The sequence below is a fragment of the Bufo gargarizans genome, chromosome 5 (genome assembly GCF_014858855.1).
Source record: "Bufo gargarizans isolate SCDJY-AF-19 chromosome 5, ASM1485885v1, whole genome shotgun sequence".
NCBI classification, from domain to species: domain Eukaryota; kingdom Metazoa; phylum Chordata; class Amphibia; order Anura; family Bufonidae; genus Bufo; species Bufo gargarizans.
Window position 1 is genome coordinate 389,045,768 of NC_058084.1, and position 23,550 is coordinate 389,069,317.

Sequence of the window (23,550 nt, forward strand, 5' to 3'; positions counted from 1 at the left end):
GGTATTTCTTGTGGGTCCACACATTGTCAGTGGTCATTAATTGATGCAGTTCATAAACACGCCAGGTCCACCAGAACAGAAGCTGTTTGGCACCTACAAGGGTGTCCTGAGTGATGGTGTTTGTGGAGAGACAACCCCTTTAATAACTGTGGTGCATTCATTTGAGATGGTGCAGCTCTGTCACCAAATATAAAAATCTGCTAGTGAAGTTTTAACGTTGGTATCTCTGCTTGGTATCCTGAAATGATTATCCCAAGTCTTTCCGATGGTTGTAGGTACATGCTAGCCACATTCAAATTGTCTTGCAATTTGCTTAACGAGAATAGAAAACACTTTCGTCCTCGCCTGTGGTGATCTCAGGGATCTAAAAGCCTTTTTTGCATGAGCTAGTAGGAAAATAATTTGGACTTACAGAGAACGTTTTGTCTTTAGACTCTGCCTGAGGCATCTATTACAAGTTATGCTGCAAGTCTGAAGGAGAAGACAGCTTTGGTTTCTGCACTTTATGAAGTCATTAAAGAACCTCAGAGTGAGGTAAGTAGCAAATGGGAACTTCGCAGACGTACCCAAGTGGTCAGAATGTAATACGGATACAAGTTAAAAGGGACCTGTTACCAGTTTTATACTGCCCTATCCGATTGATATGCTGGGTCGCCCCCTTTTGTTTTCCTAAAATCATTGTTCATCATCCCCAACAGTGCATGAGCCAGGCGTCCCGATGTTCATGAGCTCCTGGCTCTCCCGAATCCCCCACTGCTGATTGACAGTCGATAAAGGATAAGTGTTAGTGGGAAAATCCTTTTACTAGAGATGGCCTTGCAGTTCGCCCGGCGGTCGTTTTGCGGCGAACTTTGCTCGTTCGCCGAACATGCACACATATGGCGATGTTCGCATGCGCCATATTCTTTTGCATTGTGCAAACTTTGACCCATGGCACATCCATCACGTGGGACAGGACAGCCAATTTAGACATTTCAGCACATGGACACACCCCCACCCTATAACAGAACCCGATCTGGCAGCCATTTTACATTGTGTGTTTTGCCAGTGTAGGGAGAGGTTGCTGTGTGGAGCAGGGACAGACTGTTAGGGACACCAAACTCTAGCTAATAGGGCCACAAAAGTCATTTTAAGGACTGGTATTGGTGTGTCATACTGACTTGTAATATACTTATTATATACTTTCTAACATAGAATGTATATTATAGTGCATTTGTATTGTGCAGCAGTTGTGTGCGGTTCTGCTGTGATACTGCAGCTTTATAGAGGGACAAACGCTATTGTAATAACTAATTGAAATTGGTGTGATTATACCTGTTTCCCCAAAGAAAACTCATTGAGGGGTGCAAAATACCTGCTTCCACAAAGTACAGATTGAGGGGTGTGATATACCTACTTCCACCAAATACTGAATAAGGGGATTGATATACCTGCTTCCACAAATACTGCTCTTCTCTAGGGACTTTGGCACAGGGTCATTTTGAAAATGACAGGCAGAGCAAGAGGCAGGCTCCGGCCTGGTGCACCTGACCGACCCCTACCACCCTGCGGAATGGCCTAAGTGGGAAGATGGAGAAGGTGCGTGTGATATGTCAAAGGATGCACCAGAGTTTGTTGAGTGGCTCACTCAGCCTTCCGCTTCTGCACCCTCCTCATCCTCTGTATCTACACCCTCCTCACTCTTAGCTGTGTGCTCCCCCAAAGACACCACCATCACTACCATAGCCCCTCCACTCGAGTCAGAGGAATTATTTAACCATCTATTTTCAGACCTTACCGATACACAGCCATTCTTGACATCGGATCAGGAAGACGATGTAGCAACGGCAGTCACCCAGCGGTCTGACCCAGATCAACCCAAGGAGGGTGGTCCCCGCTGTTGTTGCCTACTCAGAGATCTATGTCAGTTTTGGTGAAGGTGACGAAGATGACGTGTCGATGGCTGTCACGTGGGTGCCCACAAGAGAGGAAGAGGAGGGGAGTTCAGAGGGAGTGATGGAGCAGCAGCAGATAGGGAGGAAAAGGAGGAGAATACAGAACTCGCAGTGCACCGGAGGCAAAAAGCAGACTGTAAAGTATTGAGCGAGCCATCCACCATGCACTGTTGCATCTTGCGCTCCCAGGACGCCGGCACACTGCTGAGCAGTGTGGGCTTTTTTTAACGTGTCCGCTGCTGACAATAATGTTGCCATCTGCAGCCTGTATTATCAACGCATAAGTGGCAGTAAGCCCAACACTCACCTAGGGACGACCGCCTTAAGAAGGCACCTGGCCTCCCATCACCGAGCCCAGTGGAAGCAACGCTGTCAGAACCCACAAAGCCAGAATCCCGGCGCTCCACGTCCTGCCTCTTCTCCTTCTTCTCCTCTCTCCTCCTATTTGTCCTCCACTCCACCTGCCACCGTGCTGTTGTCGCGTTAATCTGGCAACAGGCAGGCTTCCGTGGCCCAAATGTTCGAGCGTAAAAAGTTGACGATGCCGGATAATCCTCTTGCCCAATGTCTGACCACTGGCTTGTCGGAACTGCTAGCTCGCTAACTACTGCCATATAAACTGGTGGACTCAGAGGCCTTTAGAAAATTTGTGGCCATTGACACACCGCAGTGAAAAGTCCCTGGAAGGAAATAATTCTCCCAGAAGGGCATCCCAGAGCTATATGGCCACACTCAGCGAATATATATCTGGCACACAGTGTTGGTGCCAAGATATATCTGACCACAGACATGTGGTCTAGCAAACACGGGCAGGGACGGTACATAACTTTTACTGCCCACTGGGTGAAGCTTCTGACGGCCGTCAAGCATGTAACCCGTGGCATCCGTGTGGATTTGGTGTTACTGACACGGATTGCATGCAGGCCTCCCTCTTTTCCTCCTCCTACTCCATCTCCTCCTCTGCTGACTCTTCCTTTTCCACTTCTACTGCCTCTTCCGCTTCACCCCCCTAAGCTCCCCAGAACCTACTCGATGTGGCAGGTGAGACATTGCCATGCTGTGGTGCGGCTGTTGTGCCTGGAAGCCAAGAGCCACACACCTGCACTGCTTTCAGCTCTGCGGTCACAGGCCGATCAGTGGCTAACCCCGCTCAATTTGACTGTTTGTTGGTAAAGTGGTGTGCAACAACGGTGCCAATCTTCTGAGCGTGCTGAAATAGGGCAAAATGACACGGGTGTCATGCATGGCACACGTCCTGAACTTAGTTGTGCACAGATTCGTTGCCAAATACCCCGGGGTTTAGGACTTCTTGCGGCATGCCAGAAAAATCTCTGGCCACTTTAGATCTTACGCAGCCATGGTTCGCCTGGCTGACGTTCAGCGGTGACGCCACCTGCCCATCTGATTTGTGACAGCCCGATGAGCTGGTACTCCACTTTGTATATGCTTGATATGCTGCTCCAGCAACAACGTGCCGTTAACAACTACCTGTACAAACTCTCCAGCAGGACAGGTTCTGGGGAGCTTGGTTTGTTTTTCACCTAGCCAGTGGCTGCTCACGCGCAACGCATGCAGACTTCTGAAGCCATTTGAGATCACTAAACTGGTCAGTCGCAGCCAGGGTGCCATCAGTGGCATCGTACCTTACGCCTTCTTTCTGGAGCGTGCAGAGGAGGATGGTAGCTGGGGGGAGGAGGAAGAGCAAGAAGAGCAGGATTTGAGGGGACTTTAAACTTTTCGGGGATCCTTGGTGTTGTCCATGGCTGGGGGGAGGAGACCGAGGATGACATTCTCCTGGGCGATGAGCAGGAGCCAGGGCGATCTCCGCTTCCAATTTAGTGCAAATGGGGACCTTATGCTCCAGTGTTTGAAGAGGGACCCCCGTATAAAAAGCATAAAGGGCAAGGACCAGTACTGGGTGGCAATGTACTTCGTCCCCCAATACAAACATAAAATGGCGGTCATTTTACCAGCATCACAGAGGGCTGTCAGAATGCAGCATTTCCAGGCCTTGCTAAGAGAAATGCTGCATTCTGCTGTTGTGGGTGCTGGCAGAGGAATTTTCACCCACAGCAAAACAGGTGCGGGTACCAATCCTACCGCACCTGCAAGAAGAGGGTGTTTTGAAGATGTGTTGGTCACTTCGGATATGAGATCATTCTTGCAGCCAACCCATTGACAGACGCCCTCCGGATCCTGCCTCAGGGAACGCCTAGACCGACAGGTGTCCGACTATATCGGGTTAACGGCCAGTGTGGACTCTCTGAGAAGCGAGGAACCCCTGGACTACTGAGTGTGCAGACTTGACCTATGTCCAGAGCTGGCACAATTGAACTCTTGGCTTGCCCCCTCGTCGAGTGTCCTGTCCGAAAGGACGTTCAGCGCAGCAGGGGAGATCGTGACCGATAAGTGCACTCGCCTAGCTCACGACAGTGTGGACTGCCTCACATTTCTAAAAATAAATGAGGCATGGATCTCGGAGGAATTCAACACCTGTGACGACCACGTGTAATTGAATTTCCTCATGCCAGCCCACACATATCCACCACCACCCAGAACAAAGAATGGTCCTTATCTTCTGTATGTACAGCTGCATAAAAGGCCTTTTTATGTCAGGTGAATGCCTATATTGTAATGGAGAGGAAGTGGCGTTCACATGGAGGGCACCCTCCTTTTCAAACAACTGATCGCCGTGGGTGCTGGGTGTCAGACCCCCGACGATTTTATATTGATGACCTATTCTGAGGATGGGTCATCAATATAAAACCACTTCACGATCCCTTTAAAGATAAGTTTGGTACAATTTACTCAAAAAAACGTGTTTAAAGGCCCATGCTTCATAATGCTTTTGTTGCCTCTTGGGTTGTCAGAAAAGGGAATGAAAGAGAATTTTACTGTTGTGTTTTTTTTATTTTATTTTTATTCTGTTTCCTGAACATGATTATGGAGGCTGCCATCTTTCCTGAGCTGCTGTAAAGCAATTCTCTAAATGCTGTTAACATCGTTCACATGGGCTATAGACACAATGGTGGACCTCATTGACTTCTATGGGAACATTTTCTAGGCATGCTGTGTGACCTGTGCAGAGGTCAGGATGTAGTAGATAAGATGTGATATCGCCTATATTGAATGTTGGATTCTGTGTTATATGTATAGAGAGACTGTATCTATCATTCTAATCCTGCCTGTAATAATAAGCAGATAACTGCAGTAAAGTGATCTGTAGAGACCATGAAATGTCACTTGTTTTTAGGCTTAGAAATTGCAGGATTGTGTTTTTGTGTTTAATACAGATATTGGCATGGAAAATGAGAAATAACATCAAACATCCTTTAAAAATATTTTTAACATAAAAACATGATTTAAACAATTGATCATTTTCTGATGACACATTCCCTTTTAAGCCTCCATTGTCTTAGATGCTTAAAATTTTGCTTCACATCCTCGAAATTTGTTCATTTCATACATTTTGTCAGCAAGCCCCATTTAGATGAATAGGACAATCACAGAAACTTGCTCTGTGAATTTACATTAATACTAAATTACTGTTGGGTGAAAAGCCTGTGCAGTGTACGTTCACTGATTCGCTTAAGAGCCAGTTACGTTAAGTTCCTGTTTATTAGACGAATTTTATGAATGTTAGTAAAATGGTAACCTGCTGTAATCTTGACCCTTTAGGCCCCCAGGATAACGGAGCAGTCCTCAAACATTTAGCTGGTTACTTTACCCTCTGCGCACTAGGGTTGTTGCGGGTTTCGAAATTTCGATACCCAATCAATACTTTTGTCCCGGTATTGATACGATACCGGGATTTCCATTTTTTCGATACTGGCCTGCGCTCCTGCGCAATCTAGTATCTCTGACCATGAGCGTGCTGCTGTCAGAGCGCTCATGTTCCCTCAGCAGCACAGGGGAGAAGGAAGCAGTCTCTCCCTCCCCCCCCCCCACTGTGCTGCTGCTGCTGCCACCAATGAGGAGAGAGGGGTGGAGGAGGGGCGGGAGCACTGCGCCACCAATGATAGTACACAGAGCGGCGCCCAGTGATGTCCCAGAACTTACTATTATTCCTGGGCGCCGCTCCGTTCGCCCGCTGTGCGCCTGTGCCCCATTACAGTCTCCTGCAGTCCTGCTCCATATGCTAATTACTATCGGAGCAATGGGGAGGAGACATCAGCTTCTCTAGTGGGCGTTCCTGCTCCCCTGGCTGTAGCGCTGTCTAATCGCAGTGCAGGGAGAAGGAACGCCCTCTAGAGAAGCTGCTGTCTCCTCCCCAATGGTCCGATAGTAATTAACATATGGCGCAGGAGACAGTAATGGGGCACAGCGGGTGAACGGAACGGCACCCAAGAATAATAATAAGTGCTGGGACATCCCACGGCGCCGCTCTGTGTAGCCTGCTGCTTAACAAAGTCCGAACCCATATAAGGTCGTCTTTAACTTTTAATACAGGAGGCAGGTGCCCGCAGCAGAATCGCATAGCCGACACCCTGCCTCTGACAAGGAGCTGTGATCAGCGGCAGTTAACCGACACCCTGCCTCTGACAGGGAGCTGTGATCAGCGGCACCTCAGGGGTTACCTGCAGCGGATCGCAGCTCCCTGTCATAGAGGTCAGGTGCCGGCTATTTGATTCCGGCACCCGCCTCCTGTATTTGTATTAACAGGTCGGTTATCTTCATTGGTGGTGCAGTGCCAATGGGGGTTAAAAAAAATAAAATAAACATAACTTGCCTTCCAATTGATCGCGTGGCTGCCTGTCTCCTGTTCTTTCTTCAGGACCTGTGGTGATGTCACTGAGCTCATCACATGGACCATGTGATGAGCGCAGTGACGTCACTACAGGTAAAAAAAAAAAATATATATATATATATATATATATATATATATTATTTTTTTTTTAACCCCTCCAGCCCTATTTTACTTAGCATTCTGTATTAAGAATGCTATTAAGAATGCTATTATTTTCCCTTATAACCATGTTATAAGGGGAAATAATTACAGCTACACAACCTTGAACCCAAACCTGAACTTCAGTGAAGAAGTTCGGGTCCGGGTACCACAGTCACCTGCGTGATAAAAACTGAACAACGGTGTGGCAAACCTAGCCACTTACAGAATGTCTTTCTTGTCTGTGCCCCCCCCCCCCCGAGGTCCTGTCCCATTGTTTCCCCAGCAGGGTGTTGTCTCAGGGACACTGGGAGACCAGTTTAAACTAGCTGCTCTGTCCCTCCTCAATCTCCAATCAGCCCTTGCTATTGTCTGGCCCCACCCTTCCTTGTACCATAGTAATCTATGTACCCTATTGTACGTAAATGAGGCTGTTGGGGGGGGTTTGAAGTAGATGTGCTATGCCTAAATAAAGTTCATTGACTACCAAGCTATGTGTCGTCTATTTGGGGAAAAAGGGATTATTGTAAGGCTACTTGGATTATTGTATGCTGTTCCTGTCGGAATTATTGTGGATTATACGGCCTCTCCGCTACAAACTGAACGCAATCACAGTCAAAACTGACTGCAATTGCGTACCTTCCCGTGAGAGTTTGCCACAATGCACCCAGGACGCATCCGGAGCCAAAACGTGACGCCCGCCTAAGGCTGCTATCACACTTGCGGCAGTGTGATCCAGCAAGCAGTTCCGTTCTGGATGTGACTGAAGGCATTTGTGAGACTCATCCGGATGTGGATCCATCTCACAAATGCATTGCAAGAACGGATCCGTCTCTCCGCTTGTCATGCGGACAGACGAATCCGTCTTGTATCTTATTGCACATTTTTAACGGTCTGCGCATGCGGATCCGGCATTCCGGTATTTTGAATACATTCCTATGGGGAAAAATGCCGGTATTCCGGGAGGTCTTCATTTTTTTTTGCCGGAGATAAAACCGTGGCATGCTGCGGTTTTATCTTTTGCCTGATCAGTCAAAAAGACTGAACTGAAGACATCCTGATGCATCCTGAACTGATTACTCTCCATTCAGAATACATGGGGATATGCCTGATCAGTTCTTTTCTGGTATAGAGCCCCTGTGACGGAACTCTATGCCGGAAATGAAAAATGCTAGTGTGAAAGTACTTAAATTCTTTTTTGGTGTCCCCCCCGTAGTATTGAGTATCGCAATACTTTTTATGGTGACGAAAGCAAATCAAAATTTTGGTATCGAAACAACCCTACGCCGATCGGATTGGCGTAGAGTTGTCACAATGCCAAAATTTTGATTCGGTTTCGATTTGGCGACTGAAAATTTAATTTGGCTCCTTGAATTTTTCCATTCAGGAGCCAATGCTACTAGGTATTTTTTTTAGTCTGGAGCACTGCCCCCTTTCCCAATTTTACATATGTTTATTTATTGTTTATATATTTTATATTACATAGCGCCACGTCCGAAAAGTCCAAACTATTCAAATAAAAAAATCTGTGTGATTCGCCATTTTTTAAAATGCGGAATGCACGTGGCTTTTTATTAATTTTTTTTGCTTGGTATCGAATGGTATTGAGTATCGCAATACTTTTTTATGGTATCGAAACCGAATCAAAATTTTGGGTATCGCAACATCTCTACTGCGCATGTGTAAATAATCCAGGACTGGTGGGGACTACTTCCCTTTCTTACCCCTTTTCTATGGGTCCTTCTACATACTGCCCATACATCAGAATTCTGCTCAGAAGGGTGGTTTACCTAATTGTACAATTTGTCATAGCCGTGATTGAGGAGGGAAATGGAGGCTAGCTCTGATGATTCATAAAATGTTTATTTTCTTGAAAGAAAGTGTAGGTGGATGAGGCTTTAAATCTCTGCGGCAGCTTAGCAACCCATCCGGCCAGCTCTTATTGAGACTTGTTGATGGTGAAATGTCCGCTTTTCCAGTGATATATTTGATTTTAGCACATTTGCTAGCAGAATGGAAACAATACTGCTTTATGACATGCTAATGGTGCTCTGTGAAGAACACGTTGGATGAGGCTAATTCTGAGCGAAAGGAGCTTGATATAGTAGGATATTGCTCATAAAGCAATTCCATAATATATTTGCTAACATGACTCCAAAACGAGTGGTTCCCTTTTGTCATTCAGATGAGGAGTAGTGTTTTCTGGAGTGAGGAGCCGGAGCAAAATACCAGGATACAAAAAATTGCTATATAAAGTCAGTTTCAAACATCCTTGCTACAGACTAGAGATGAGCGAAGCGACTTCGGATGCTACATCCGAAGTCCCTTCGCTAAAAAAAAAATTGTTATAACACTGTACAGAGATCCGTGTCCGTACAGTATTAGAATGTATGGGCTCCGTTGAGCCGAAGTAAGTTGTTGACAGAGTCGTGCGTACTGCTCCCACGGAGATGATCTCTGTACAGTATTATAACGAATATTTGAGTGAAGCGGCTTTGGATGTAGCACCCGAAGCTCGCTTCGCTCATCTCTATTACAGACGCCTGTAACATTAGATTATTATGGAGTATTTGATATCCAAGTTCAGTTTGGTAGACTCTCCGGGTCTTAATGAAGCTGCCGAATAACTGTCCTATTGGTGATCCATTGTTGTGTGCTTGACCTCAACCAGTATGCTAACGACCACACAGCCCTTGGATCGCAGTATTACGTTACGTGATCCTTCCCACACGCTGGAGACTGTGCAGAAGTCCTCCCCTCCTATGCTTTATTAGAGTCCCTTTGATATTCTGTCTGGAATATAATGAAGCATTACCTTTTATCTACCCAGTCACACCTGGAATATTCCTCTCGTCAGTATTTTTTATTCATTATACGATTATTTTTATGTTGTGATTTTGTAAGTTTTACATATTGTATGTGCCTCCGTCCTTATCAGATTGCTTTTTTCTGTTTGCAGCTACTAGAACCTGTCTGCCACCAGCTCTTTGAGTTCTATCGAAGTAAGGAGAAAAACCTGAGGACATTTACGCTTCAGTTCCTTCCAGAACTAATATGGTGTTACCTGTCCTTGTCTACCAGCCGGGACCTGCAAAGCAGTGGGTGCATCGAGGCTCTGCTCCTGAGCGTCTACAATTTGGTTAGTGCAAAAGAAAGTTAGACCTGCACCCACAAACTATGTATAAAGGACATTCAGGTGCACGCTACCATGGCTGCAGTGTAAAAGCAAACGAGGCTGCACAGACACATGAAAACATTGCAAAACATGATTACGTGTAGACTGCTTCATTGCTATGCTTACTATATGAAAATTTGAAGCTGTTTGCGCATATTTTTGGTCAAGAACATGTCGGGCATTATATATTTGGGGGTGAGGGGGCTTCCCCTTTTTAGACTGTGCACTCCCACCCATCTGACTAGTGCTTTGCTTTTAATCAGAGAAGCCCATAGGTGGCTTCTACATTGCCCTAAATTTTGTAGGCCAAAAGCCCAAGAGAGGCAAGAATGTTAGTGTAGTTCCTGTGTGATAGAGGCCACCTTGTCGCTGGTAGATGGGCCCAACATATTCTTGATCAAAAATGTGCGCAAAGAGCTTTTAATTTTCATATAGTAGGTATAGCAGTAAAGCAGTCTACATTTATTCATGCAGTGTTTGCGTGTGTCTGTACATAAAGCAGTGTGCTGCCACCTGTAGTCCTTGTTTTGTTTTTTAGGATCTGTCAATGTATGGCTTTCCAGTCTTAAAAGGGGTCTTGAGCACAAAACTCCACTACTGCACTCACCAGCTGTCGCATCCAAAGTTGTAAAAATAATTTAAATCAAAATTTTTCCGCTCTGAGAACCTGTCACAATTTTCACTCGCAGAGCGCAGGAACTAAAGTGCTGGAGTCACCATCGTCATCATCCCTATGAATCTACACACGCTGGCTTAGATCCTTTTGAGGTTACCTTTGCTAGGTGGCTGCTGAAATCTCAGGGCAGGGCAGCATAACAAGGTCTATAACTAACATTTTAAAAGGCTCCTTATGTTTAAATACGGTGGAAAGCTGAAGATGTGAGGGGCCCTTTAATTAAAATGTTGAGAGAGTCATGAAAGGGAATCTGTCACCACCCTTAGAGAAGGCAGAATAAGATGGCTATCCCTCGCTTCGTACAGTATTGAAACAGTTTTATGCGAATCGACTTCAGATGTTTCATCCGACGTCTATTCGCTTATTCCTAGTTATCGTCATTGGTCCCTTTTTTATTTTATTTTATTTTTTGTGTTAGTGTGCCCCCAAAAAGTATTTAGCTGCAGGGTTTCCTGCTCCTGGAAGCAAATTGTGGAACCCTTTCAGTCTCACTACGAGAAAAATTACTTTTTTTTTTTTTTTTTTTTCTGTTGAAATCAATAATTTGTCTGAGTATTGCACAAAGGTGTCAACTCCTTCAGAAAAAGATAAACTCTCCATAGCTGCTGCCTGCTCAGGGTAATTGAAAGAAGTCTCCACTCGATTAACTCCAGAATGCTGTAAAAGGGTTTTGCGGACCTGTCACCTCTTCTGACATTAAGTCCAATATAGAGAATGGAGGCAGCCTTGATTCTCCCTATTGGACTACGTGTACGGGGTGAATTGGAACAATTCCCTGAGAGGCGTGCACCTACTCTATTACTATATCTGGGAGTGCTGTTCATTCTGTATTTTACCTCTCCTGACACATCTGTTTAGTACTTGTACTGTTCTTGTGATGTTTAACTATTTGCATCCTCCAGTTACTGAGCATCTATTCTTATGACTCTTTGTTGTGCCATCCTATACTAATTGTACTAGAAGTTAAAGGGTAACTGTCATGTTTTCATCAAAAGAACAATTTTAGCATATGTTACTGCTGCAGCAGCATTATATATAAAGCAATATTTAGTTTCTTCCAGGGTGGATTTGATTTAAATCAAACTGATTTAAATCACGGTTTAAATCACTAGTCAGTAACGCTTGATTTAAATCATAGTTTTCTACATAAAGAGTAATTCTTGCTGGTATAACATAATATGCAAGTAGATGAAGATTTTTAGAATAACAACTTTTTATATTAGTTTGATTAGGTTGATTTTGTATTCATAGGTTTGTAGAAGTAAGAATTAAGGTCTTTTTTCTCAACTCTGTTCATGTTATAACATTTTTGCTGTGAAGAAGAGGCATGTGATCTCTGCTGAGTCAAATTTTGTTTTGAGAACTGCAAAAGTAAACCAAGCATCTGTGATGATATCTTGTAGGCAGAGAAACTGCCCAATAATCTTACAAAAACCTCTGGAACAGCATGACATTGTGAATGGATTAATGGAATTTACCGTATTTTTCTCTTTATAAGATGCACTTTTTCCCCCCAAAAGAGGGTGGAAAAAAACTGTGCGTCTTATAAAACGATGGTTGACTTTTTTTTACAGGGCTGACACTGATATATCGCCGGCCGCTATGCTGCACAGTGTGGCCAGCGATACATCAGTTACAGTGCGGGGAGGGAGGAGGGGCTGGAGGTAACTCACAGCGGGGCCCGGTGCAGTCACTGTATTACACCGGGCCCCGCGCACAGAAGTCTCTTTGTATGTAAAATCTTTCATTAATCCTTTATAAATCGCTCTCCTTTTGATAAACTAGCCTAATCGCCTGCATCAGTACTCACTATGAATGTAGCGTGCGGTCCCTCCGGCGCATGACTTCATCCTGCTCCTGCTTCTTTAATGAAGTGGGAGGAGCGTGACGTCAGTCACACGCCGGCCGGACTGCACGCTGCATTTATAGTGAGTACTGATGCAGGCGATTAGACTAGTTTATCAAAAGGAGAGTGATTGATTCAGGATTAATGAAAGATTTTACATACAAATAATAAAGTACTGTAATGCTGTGAAACATAGGGCCATGAGGGGGACCAGCATAAGATGCTATGTGTGTCACCCATACATATAGCATCTCATGCTGGCCCCCCTCATGGCCCTATGTGTCACAGCACGCATCCCCCATGACAGTGCGTCATCCACAGATTTCCCCCCCATGACAGTGCGTCATCCACAGATTTCCCCCCCATGACAGTGCGTCATCCACAGATTTCCCCCCCATGACAGTGCGTCATCCACAGATTTCCCCCCCATGACAGTGCGTCATCCACAGACCATTAATTCAAAATCCACCAAAAGCACACCTTTTGGTTCAAAATATTTTTTTCTTATTTTCCTCCTCAAAAACCTAAGTGCGTCTTATAATCAGGTGTGTCTTATAAAGCGAAAAATACGGTATTGACCAAAAAAATTCAACCTATACAGCCTTATTCTACCTAATAAAAAAACAAATCTTTATTTCATGATGGAATAACCTTTGGATGGTAATATATTTTCCTCAAAAAGCATTTTATATAAAAAAAAATCTGATTTAAATTTAAAAAAATCATATATATATTAAATTTTTATCCATCCTGGTTTCTTCACATACCACTGTTTTCCTTGAGTTTTTCCCTTAGTTACGGCTTTTTAAACATTTACAATATGAGGACCTTCTCAAGATGGCTCCTCTGCCAGTTCTATGAGACCAAAACTGACTTCCCTCACTTCACATGCACACTTGCTGTAGCCAGCAGCTCCCAGCCAGCCAATCAGATTGGATTACTGAGATACACGCCTCCTCACGCTGAAGCCTAATGCAGGCATGCAGTGTGGAGGACCGCCCCTCTGTCTTCTGTTTATACTAAAAGGAAGACAGACAAGCCATAGCAACAGTCTTTTAAGGGAGCAGTGGAAAGGGACAGAGGACATTAATGAAAGCTGTTATTATAAGGTAACTATAGATCTTTTGACAATCATTGACAGACTCAGGTATACATCCCTAGCTCTAATAAACTAGCAAAAAAAAAGACAGTTACCCTTTAAAGGGATTCTGTCACCTCCCCTAACCCAAAATCGGATTTTAAAGCAGTCATGCAGCACAGCTTACCTTGAATAGGCTGTGCTCTTCTATCTTGTAATCCGTCCAGTAGTTTGAGAAAATCGACTTTTATGATTATGCAAATTAGCCCTGAAGGTGCCCAGAGGGGCGTTTTGTTCCCTGCTGACTGAGGGAAGAGCGAGCATCGGATGTCACTGGGCTCGGCGCATGCCCAGTGACGAGGATGAAGCTCCTGCCCTCAGTCTCCTGCAGATCGCACTGGCGCAACCCTCAGTGGGTACTGCGCCTGTGCGAGAGGGAGGGGGAGGAGAGGGATGAGGGGATGTGGGAGGTTAGGCAGTCGGAAGGAAGGCGGGCTGGGCACTGTAAGAGGGGAGTTATTGGGCACACTAAGGGGAACAAAACGCCCCTCTGGGCACCTTCAGGGCTAATTTGCATAATCATAAAAGTCGATTTTCTCATAAACTACTGGACGTATTCAAGGTAAGCTGTGCTGCATGACTGCTTTAAAATCCGATTTTGGGTTAGGGGAGGTGACAGAATCCCTTAAAGGTGGTGCCTTGCAGCGCTGGGATTCTAGGTTCAAGTCTGACCAAAGACAACATGTGCATGGTCTGTATGTTCTCCCCGTGTTTGTTTGGGTTTCCTCCGGGTTCTCCGCTTTCCTCCCACATCCAAAGATATACCGATGGGGAATTTAGATTGTTAGCTCCACTGGGGATAGCAAGTGATTATAATGTCTGTGCAGCAAGGTCTCTCAGTGGTTGTTAGCACTGGTGCCTTGCAGCTCTGGAGTCCTAGGTTCGAATCTGACAAAGGACAACATCTAAGCTTCTAATAGGAATAATACGGCAATGGTGTGACATAGTCATAAGCAAGGATTCTCCAGAATTATTGTTACACAAGAAATGGAAGTAATTACCAAAACTGACATGTCAGGAGAGGTGACAGGTCCTCTTTAAATACAGAAAGTGGAGCTGAAGCCTGTAGTTGCTGCTTTTGTAGTACATGCAGGCACAATAAATGAGTGTGAACGCTCCTTTGGTTATTGAGAGGAGCTCTGCTAACATTTTTAATGGGGAATAGATTACAACCATCAGTGCAAGGAACACTGAGATCAGCCAGGAAGATATTTTATTTTTGAATTTTAAAGTAAGGTACGACAAGAGGTTCTCTTCACAGAACTAGAATTATGACGTATTTCAGTCAGTGAAGAGTTAAATAAGCTTAATTAAAACGAGAGCAGCAGAAAGGTCGGCAGTAAACTGCTTTACTTGATATGTCTTTTCTGTAAGTAAATGTGACAATACTCATGTCCTTTCCTTGGAGGACATTTATTCCATTTCTGCTGCCTAGGGGTTATGTTCCCATGTTTCACTGGAGATGTGATGTCTACCACGGAGAGATGCAGAGCTTGCTGGACATACAATGGGGACTCATTCAGAGAAGGTGCCTACGGACTTAATTTACTCTGCTCAGGCAGCTCTCGTGCTGATGAGCTACATGGAAGTCTTCCATCTCTGATCAGGAGTCATTTAAAGCAGAGCTGTGTGTGGAAAAACCCTGCCAGACCGCGATTAACGCTCACGCCTGCAAACTGGAATTTATTCTATTAATTTTATTTTCCTGTTGGCCTCAAAGCAGATCTGTCAGGGACCACTTACCGTAAAAAACCTTATCTGTGAGGCACACAGTAACACATGGCTAGCGATTATGAGCTGATTTAACCCTGTAAACTACCACATTCACCGTGTAAGCCAAAAAAGTGTACACAAGGATTTTGTGGTTGGTCCTCTCATTTTATTTTATTTTTTTGAAAAGGGATGACTTATTGTGGTAAGACATGGGCGAAAAGGAACTCTTTCTTGCTGTACTCTGCCTCCATCCTCGTACGCCATTTTTTTTCTTAGTAGTAGCCATGTGTGTACACTCATCTGCCAAAGAATAGAAAAGGGTGGTACTCTAGCTCGTACAGCTTACTTCAAAGTGATTCTGCAGCCAGAATCCTACTCCATACGAATGAGAGGCAAACCTCCCGAACGAGCGCTCTATGGCTGGATATTTGGCTTGGCTGTTTTCCCTTGTCATGTTCCAAGGCTTGTTTTAAAAGTCAGATTTTTGACTCGGTTAACCACTTCCAGAAGGGGGTGCTGGCGAGATGGTCCTCTTTTCTTGGGCGATACCTCTTTGCATATATTTTTCCCCATGGATCATGGTGAACAAGTCTCCATACACAGTGGACCTCTTTAGATCTCTCTTAGTTGCATTTATAAATTGAAAGTTAAATCCTCTCTTCATGATCTTCATCTATAATCCTGAGTGGAAAGTGGTCTTTTGCTCTGGAGGTCCTGTCCTGTATTACACAGATGACCTACTGATTTGAACCAACACTGCAGGGGACTCTGTAGGGAAATTAAAGCCTTACTTCCATGTTTTGTCCTAGTTTACAGCTGATCGCTGGGGGTCACTTTGTCCTTGAAGGGACAACAAGGAGTTGTCCAGCTTTGAAACGTGTTAGTTCAGATCCACACCTTTCCTCCAGATCTGTTGATGGAAGCATACTTATCTGTGCCTTGCCGCTCGGTTCCGGCTCTTTTAGGTGCACCACATTTGGTCCTCCCTTCCAGATGGATGAGCATCACGTGTGCCCTTTTATTGCACTTGCTGAGGTTATGTGGTTTTACATTAACAAGCATCTAGTGCAGAGATGGAAAATGGATTGTAGGTTCAGACGAGCACTAGCGATGTCTGAAGTGTATTGGTGTGCGAAATTATTAGTGTCATGTGAAGTAATAATTGTCATAGGTTCTGGGAGCCAAACCTTTTACAGATGATCAACCATGGTGAATGACTGAGAGAGCAAGTGCCTGCTGATAGTGCCTGCTTCTAAGGCATTGTATTTTCTAGACAAATCTAGTCTATAATCTGTGGTTGTGGGGGTTATCTACACTGCTTCCTCCAGAACATGACCTGGAGGATAGCACTATGATGGTCCCATCAGATGGTAAAACAGGAATATTTCTTTAATCAGATGATGGAAAGGATCAGTGAAAAGTTCTTTCCTTAAAGGGGTTCTGCAGTTTGTTTAAACTGATGATCTGTCCTCTGGATAGATCATCAGCTTCTGATCGGACGGGGGTCCGACACCTGGGACCCCCGCCAATCAACTGTTTGAGAAGGCCACAGTGCTGCTGGACCACCGCTGCCTTCTCAAACAGCTGATTGGTGGGGGTCCCGGGTGTCGGACCACCGCCGATCAGAAGCTGATGATCTATCCAGAGGATAGATCATCAGTTTAAACAAACTGCAGAACCCCTTTAAAGCTTCAGGCACAAGACCATATTTTTTCTATGTCCGATCTGCATTTGTTACAGATTGAATGCGGACCCGTTCATTTCACCATGTGCTGTCCACATCCGTACGTCTGCATGTCCATCCCACACAAAAAAAGGGCCTATTTTTGTCCGTTTTGTGGACAACAATAGGCAATTTTTCAATGTGGAAAATGCAGGGTCCTCTGTTTTCTGACCACAAAATACACAGTTGTGTGCATGAGGCCTAAGCAGAAGTACACCCTAGGTGCAGAAGATTTGAGAACATGTGAAATTAACCATACTTTGGCTACCTGTTAAAGGGGTTTCTGGGTTCAGAGCAGAACTCTTATATATCCCCTTCACCCAGGCAGCCCCTCTGAGATGAGCATCGGAGCATTTCATGCTCTGATGCTCTCCCTTGCCCTGGGCTGAACTGCGCAAGTCAAGATTTTTTCAGCAGTCTGTACATACCGGGTCTTTGCTAGGCGGAGGCTAGGGCAGCGCTTAAGCCCGCCCATTAGTGCCAGTGCTGTCGCTGGGAACACTGCTAGGTGGAAGCCTCTGTCTAGCAGTGTCAGTTTGTAAACAAAAAATCCCTTGCCCTGTGTGACTCAGAGGGGGCTGCTTTGAAAAAGAAGGGGATATGTCCAGGTTCCGCTTTGAACCCGGACAACCCCTTAAAAAGCCACAGGTTGGAGAGAACTACTGAAGACCATGAGAGTGCCTATACTGTCTCTTTTCCAGATTGACGTGAGGGCAGAAAAATGATGGCAAGTCTGTGGCAGCCAAAACTGTAAATATGAAGAGCAGTCACCACATATTAGGCTACATCCACACTAGTGTTTTTGCGGATCCGTCAAGGATCTGCAAAAACGCTTCTGTTATAATATTACAACCGCATGCATCCGTCATGAACGGATCTGGTTGTATTATGTATTCTATAGCCATAACGGATCTGTCTTGAACACAATTGAAAGTCAATGGGAAATGGATCCGGTTTCTACTGTGTCAGAGAAAACTGAACCATCCCTATTGACTTACATTGTGTGTCAGGACAGATCCGTTTGGCTCCGCTTTGTCAGGCGGACAGCAAAACCCTGCAGGCTGCGTTTTGGTGTCCTCCTCTAGAGCGGAATGGTAACTGAACGGAGGCAATTAGGGCAAAACTGATCCGTTTTGGACCGCTTTTAAAACGCCTTAACGGATCTCGCAAACGGAAAGCCAAAACACCAGTGTGAAAGTAGCCCAATAACCACAATGTGTACCAATATACAGTATATAGCCACGGTAATGTATATGACTTGTCGGCCAGCTTCTGTGTAGAAGATTTCTGTCTCCTACTCGAGACATACATGGTAGATAATGTCCTGAATTTCGCGTTGTCCATGCTATGTTAATGAGGTGTAGCAATAAGAAAAATGGCTTCTCCTGCCCCCCCAGGCTTCTTTTTTGCTGGATCCGGCAGGGTTCAGCAAAAACGTTTCCGTTACTGATAATACAACCATCTGCATCCGTTATGAACGTATCCGGTTGTATTATCTGTAACATAGCCAAGACGGATCCGTTATGAACTCCATTGAAAGTCAATGGGGGACGGATCCGTTTTCTATTGTGTCAGAGAAAACTGCTCAGTCCCTATTGACTTACATTGTGGTTCATGACCGATCCATCTTGCTGCTCATCCCAGGACGGAAAGCAAACCATAGCAAGCTACGGTTTGCTTTCCGGTATGAGAACGGAACGGAATGCATTTTGGAGGATTCCGTTCTGTTTTGTCCCCATTGACAATGAATGGGGACAAAACAGAAGCGTTTTTTTTCCGGCATTGAGACCCTATGACGGATCCCAATACCGGAAAATATTAACGCTAGTGTGAAAGAAGCCTCATCCGTTCAGTATCCGAAATCTGCAGCTTAAATCTTCATCAGTCTTGTGCCTCTGAAATCTATCGTCACGTCTGACTACTGTGTCCCCCGAGAGCGCTTGCCTGACACCAGAACTGCTAGTAATCATGCTTGCAAGTTGGGGGTCATGATTATTGCCTTTAATATACAAGACATTCAGTGTTAGCAGCTGTGGACATATAGACCCCTGGCTAAGCATGTGCGTCGAGTTTAATCTTCCTCCGCATTGGGTTCACTGGTGTACAGTTAGCAGATGCAGCACTGCTGCCATAAAGGCGAACCCCTATCTGGTATGATGAGTATAATGCGAGCCGTTTATCCATCATCTGTAATGACTCTGAGCTGCTTAAATTGCCTCTTAAAGAAAATGTAAAGTGTGCTATGCGCACATAGAAATGAAATGACCCGCACCTATAAGACTATGGGGGCATATCCTAGCGATTATACCCCCATTGTCCATGATGAGACAACTCCTTTAATCTCACATTTCATGTCATGCTCCACCGCCGCTTCCTACAAACTACTTCTCTGAGCTTCTACAATACATCCACCTCCTACTGCGAGAGGACAGGTGACATGGACCCCCATACCAGTGAAGGGTTGGGGTTTCAACAAACAAAAATGTATGATCTGTCCTGTGGTAAAATCACTGATGGGCGCCACCTGGGGTTGAGCGATATCAAAATGATTCCCACATAACTGTATTAAGAAAAGTATTGCGATAACTATGTATATCTCTATCAATACCCATTTAGAAGAAATAAAAACACAAGGAGTCATTATACTGTATGGGGATTACAACTTCTAGCCCCCATACAGTATAATTCCCTCATATATAATACTCTCCCCCTCTAGTATTATGCCCTCATATATAACGCTCCCCCCCATAGTATAATGGTACCATGTATAGTGCTCTCTCCCATATTATAATGCACCCATATATAATGCTGTCCTCTTCTGTAGTATAATGCCCCGTATATAATGCTCCCCCCTCTAGTATAATGGTACCCTGTATAATGCTCTCCCCCCTAGTATAATGCACCCATTTATAATGCTGTCCTCACCTGTAGTATAATGCCCCAAATATAATGCTCTCCTCTGTAGTATAATGCCCCCATATATACTGCTTTCCCCTTCTAGTATAATGCCCCCTTATATAATGCTCTTCCCCTCTAGTATAATGCCCCCTTCTATAATGCTCTTATGTTGTCTTCCTCTCTAGTATAATGCACCCTTATTTAATGCTCTTCCCCTCTAGTATAATGCCCCCTTATATAATGCTCTTCCCCTCTAGTATAATGCCCCCTTATATAATGCTCTTCCCCTCTAGTATAATGCCCCCTTCTATAATGCTCTTCCCCTCTAGTATAATGCACCCTTATATAATGCTCTTCCCCTCTAGTATAATGCCCCCTTATATAATGCTCTTCCCCTCTAGTATAATGCCCCCTTATATAATGCTCTTCCCCTCTAGTATAATGCCCCCTTATATAATGCTCTTCCCCTCTAGTATAATGCCCCCTTATTTAATGCTCTTCCCCTCTAGTATAATGCCCCCTTCTATAATGCTCTTCCCCTCTAGTATAATGCCCCCTTATATAATTTCAAAAACCATTTATTTGGGTTTATTACATAGTGAAAAAGGAATGCAATTGCATGAAAAGATTTCACCTAATAGGTGACATAATACAAGTACGTCTCTTGGGTTTGCACATAAAGCATGGTACAATAAGCAATGCATGTTATGGCAGATCATGCAAGAATATATCAATCTGACATACAGAAGCTTAGTTTATAGGGAAATACTGTATCTGATGTCTGGAGAGTGAGGAGAAGCAAGCCAGGGTTCCCACACCCTCTCAAAGGCAGCATACACATCGGTGCGAATAGCCGACAGCTTTTCAAATATCAATATTTTATTGACCCTATCTACAACAGCCGGGAAGGATAACGAGTCAGAGCGCCATTTAAAGGCAATGTGAATCCTCGCCGCCAGAAGAATAAATTGGGCAAGCTTGAACTTGGCATAGGGAATCCTATGTGGCTTGTCACCTAACAAACAGAAGGGCACCGTCTTGGGGCAATTACAGTCTAAGACTGAGGAAATCAAATGGATTACCCTATCCCAGAATCTCTTAACTACATGGCATGACCACCATGTGTGAATCATAGTACCCACCTCGCCGCAGCCTCTAAAACAAAGTGGAGAGACCTCCGGATATATATCGTGTAGGCGTGCAGGAACCAGGTAAGTCCTATGAAGCACTTTTATAGAAGTCTCGGCTAAAGTGATTTGCCATGAACCCTAATTGAGCAATCTGACCATTTGGAGGGTGTAAGTTCCCGACTCATATCCGCCTCCCAAGCTCTCATGTAGGGTAGTTTGCAATCAGGGGGGGACCGAGTTGAGCGCCCCATATATCCTGGATAACAACCCCTGTTTATATAGCGAAAAGTGTATTGTACGTTCAAACGCCGTAAGCTCTACAGGCCGGTCAGGAGGAAGAACCGCCCTAAAAAAGGAAAAAATCTGGTTCATGGTGAGGTATTCTCTAATGGGAGGGGAGAACCGTTCCTTAAAATCCGCAATGGGAATCAGTTTGCCTTTAGACATGAACTTAAACAGTGAGCACAAATTATTCCTCACCCACCAGTCCATATTGCAGGACTGAATGCCCGGCAGGAAAGCAGGGTTACCCACAAGGTATTCTAGTGGTGAGGGCTTACTCTGCAGAGCGGACTTAAACCTGACCGACCTCCACAGCAGTATTGAGTAATATGACAATATGGAGTCGTTGCGTAAAGTCTGAGGGGTGGGAGAGGTAGACCATATCAGTGCCTTCCAAGTGAAGGGTTTAAAACTGTTCAGCTCCATCCAGACCCAAAGAGGATGCGTGTTCGGGTCAAGATGTGTCAAAAACATCTGGGCCAATCTCGCTGCCCTATAGTATTTGGCAAAATCAGGTACGGATAAGCCCCCCTGCGACCTGTGTCTACACATAGTTACCCTAGCTATGCGGTGACGTTTGTTTGCCCAAATAAACCTCAGCACATCCCTCTGTAAGGATCTCAGATCCCCCATAGGGACCAGTATCGGCAGGGTCCTAAATAGGTATAGAAGCCGAGGGAGAACCACCATTTTAATAATGTTTATTCTGCCTATCCAAGACGCCTGTAAAGTCTGCCACGACGTTAAATCCTGACGGATCTTACGGTAAATAGGTAAGAAATTCAATTTGTAGACAGAGTCAAGGCTGTTCGGCATCTGGACCCCTAAATAAGAGATGTGCTGAGGTCTGTGCTGGAAGGGGAAACTGTCCAACAATGTTGATGTAGTAGAGGCAGGTGTATTGCATAGGAGTAGCTCAGATTTGGATTGGTTGATCGCCAGGCCCGAGGCTTTGGTGAAAGCGTCCAGGAGCTTCAGAAGGGAGGGAAAAGAAACAACGGGGTTAGTGATGGTTAATAACAGATCGTCTGCAAATAGGCTCAACTTGCATTCCGTACCCCCCATGGTATATCCCGTGATGTCAGGGTGGGCCCTGATATGAGTAGCCAGTGGTTCCATAGCTAGGGCAAACAAAGCCGGGGAAAGGGGGCAACCTTGCCTAGTACCCCTTTCAATGGCAATGGGGAGGGGTTTCGTAGTGGGGAGCTTGAGGGAGGCCTCTGGTCCAGAGTAGAGGGTTTGGATAGCTGCTAGGAAAGGGCCATTAATACCCATCTTAGAGAGAACCTTATAAAGATAAGACCAAGTAACAGTGTCGAAGGCCTTTTCAATGTCCAAGGCCAGAAGTGCTAACGGGGTCTTCGATTTGTTAGAGGATTGTATAATATTTAAAATTTTCCTAATATTATCAGGGGCTTCCCTATTTGGTATAAACCCGACTTGATCTTTGTGGACCAGTGACGGGAGATAATTTTTGAGCCTATTCGCCAATATGGAGGTGAAAATTTTATTATCGAGGTTTAGTAGGGAGATTGGCCGGTAATTGGACGGAAGCAATGGGTCTCTATTGGGCTTGGGAATAACCGTGATGGACGCTCTCAGGAACTCCTTTGGAGGAGCAGTCCCTTGCATTAAAAAGTTACAGTAGTTTGTTAAGTGGGAAATAATGGCAGTGCTAAATTTTTTATAATACAATGCAGAGTACCCGTCTGGGCCTGGGGCCTTACCTAATTTCAGGGAATTAATGGCAAATGTCGCTTCTTCCTTGGTGATAGGATTACTAAGCTCCGATTGAGCTTCAGGAGTCAATGTAGGAAGTCTTATGGAAGCCAGGAAACTATCGATTTTGGTGCTAGGGTCACCTACAGGGGCAGAATAGAGGGATTTATAGAATCTTTGGAAGGTCGCATATATGGCGTCTGGATTTGAGGTGGTCTGTCCCGTCCTTGTACGTATTTGGAAAACCTGATTGGTCCTTTGTTTGGATCTGAGCTGGCTAGCCAGCAACTTGTCAGGTTTGTTAGCATACCTATAATAAAAGGAGTTAGTCCACCTAAGCGCTTTCTCCGTATTGTTTGAAAGGATTATATTCAATTGCTGCTTCACTTCCTTTATTGCCCTAAGAAGATACAAGGAGGGGGCCCTTTGGT

The 23,550-nt window shown here is 44.8% G+C and overlaps 1 protein-coding gene across 6 annotated transcripts in view; it reads left to right on the top strand.

Annotated features, from left to right (window-relative positions):
- FAM126A (family with sequence similarity 126 member A) overlaps window positions 1-23,550 on the top strand; it is a 156,529-nt gene that overhangs the window by 66,544 nt on the left and 66,435 nt on the right. For all 6 annotated transcript variants that reach the window (XM_044292999.1, XM_044293001.1, XM_044293005.1 and 3 more), the window contains 2 exons: window positions 433-534; window positions 9,779-9,958. In XM_044292999.1, coding sequence (XP_044148934.1) covers window positions 433-534; window positions 9,779-9,958 — 282 coding nt within the window. The remainder of the gene's footprint in view (window positions 1-432; window positions 535-9,778; window positions 9,959-23,550) is intronic.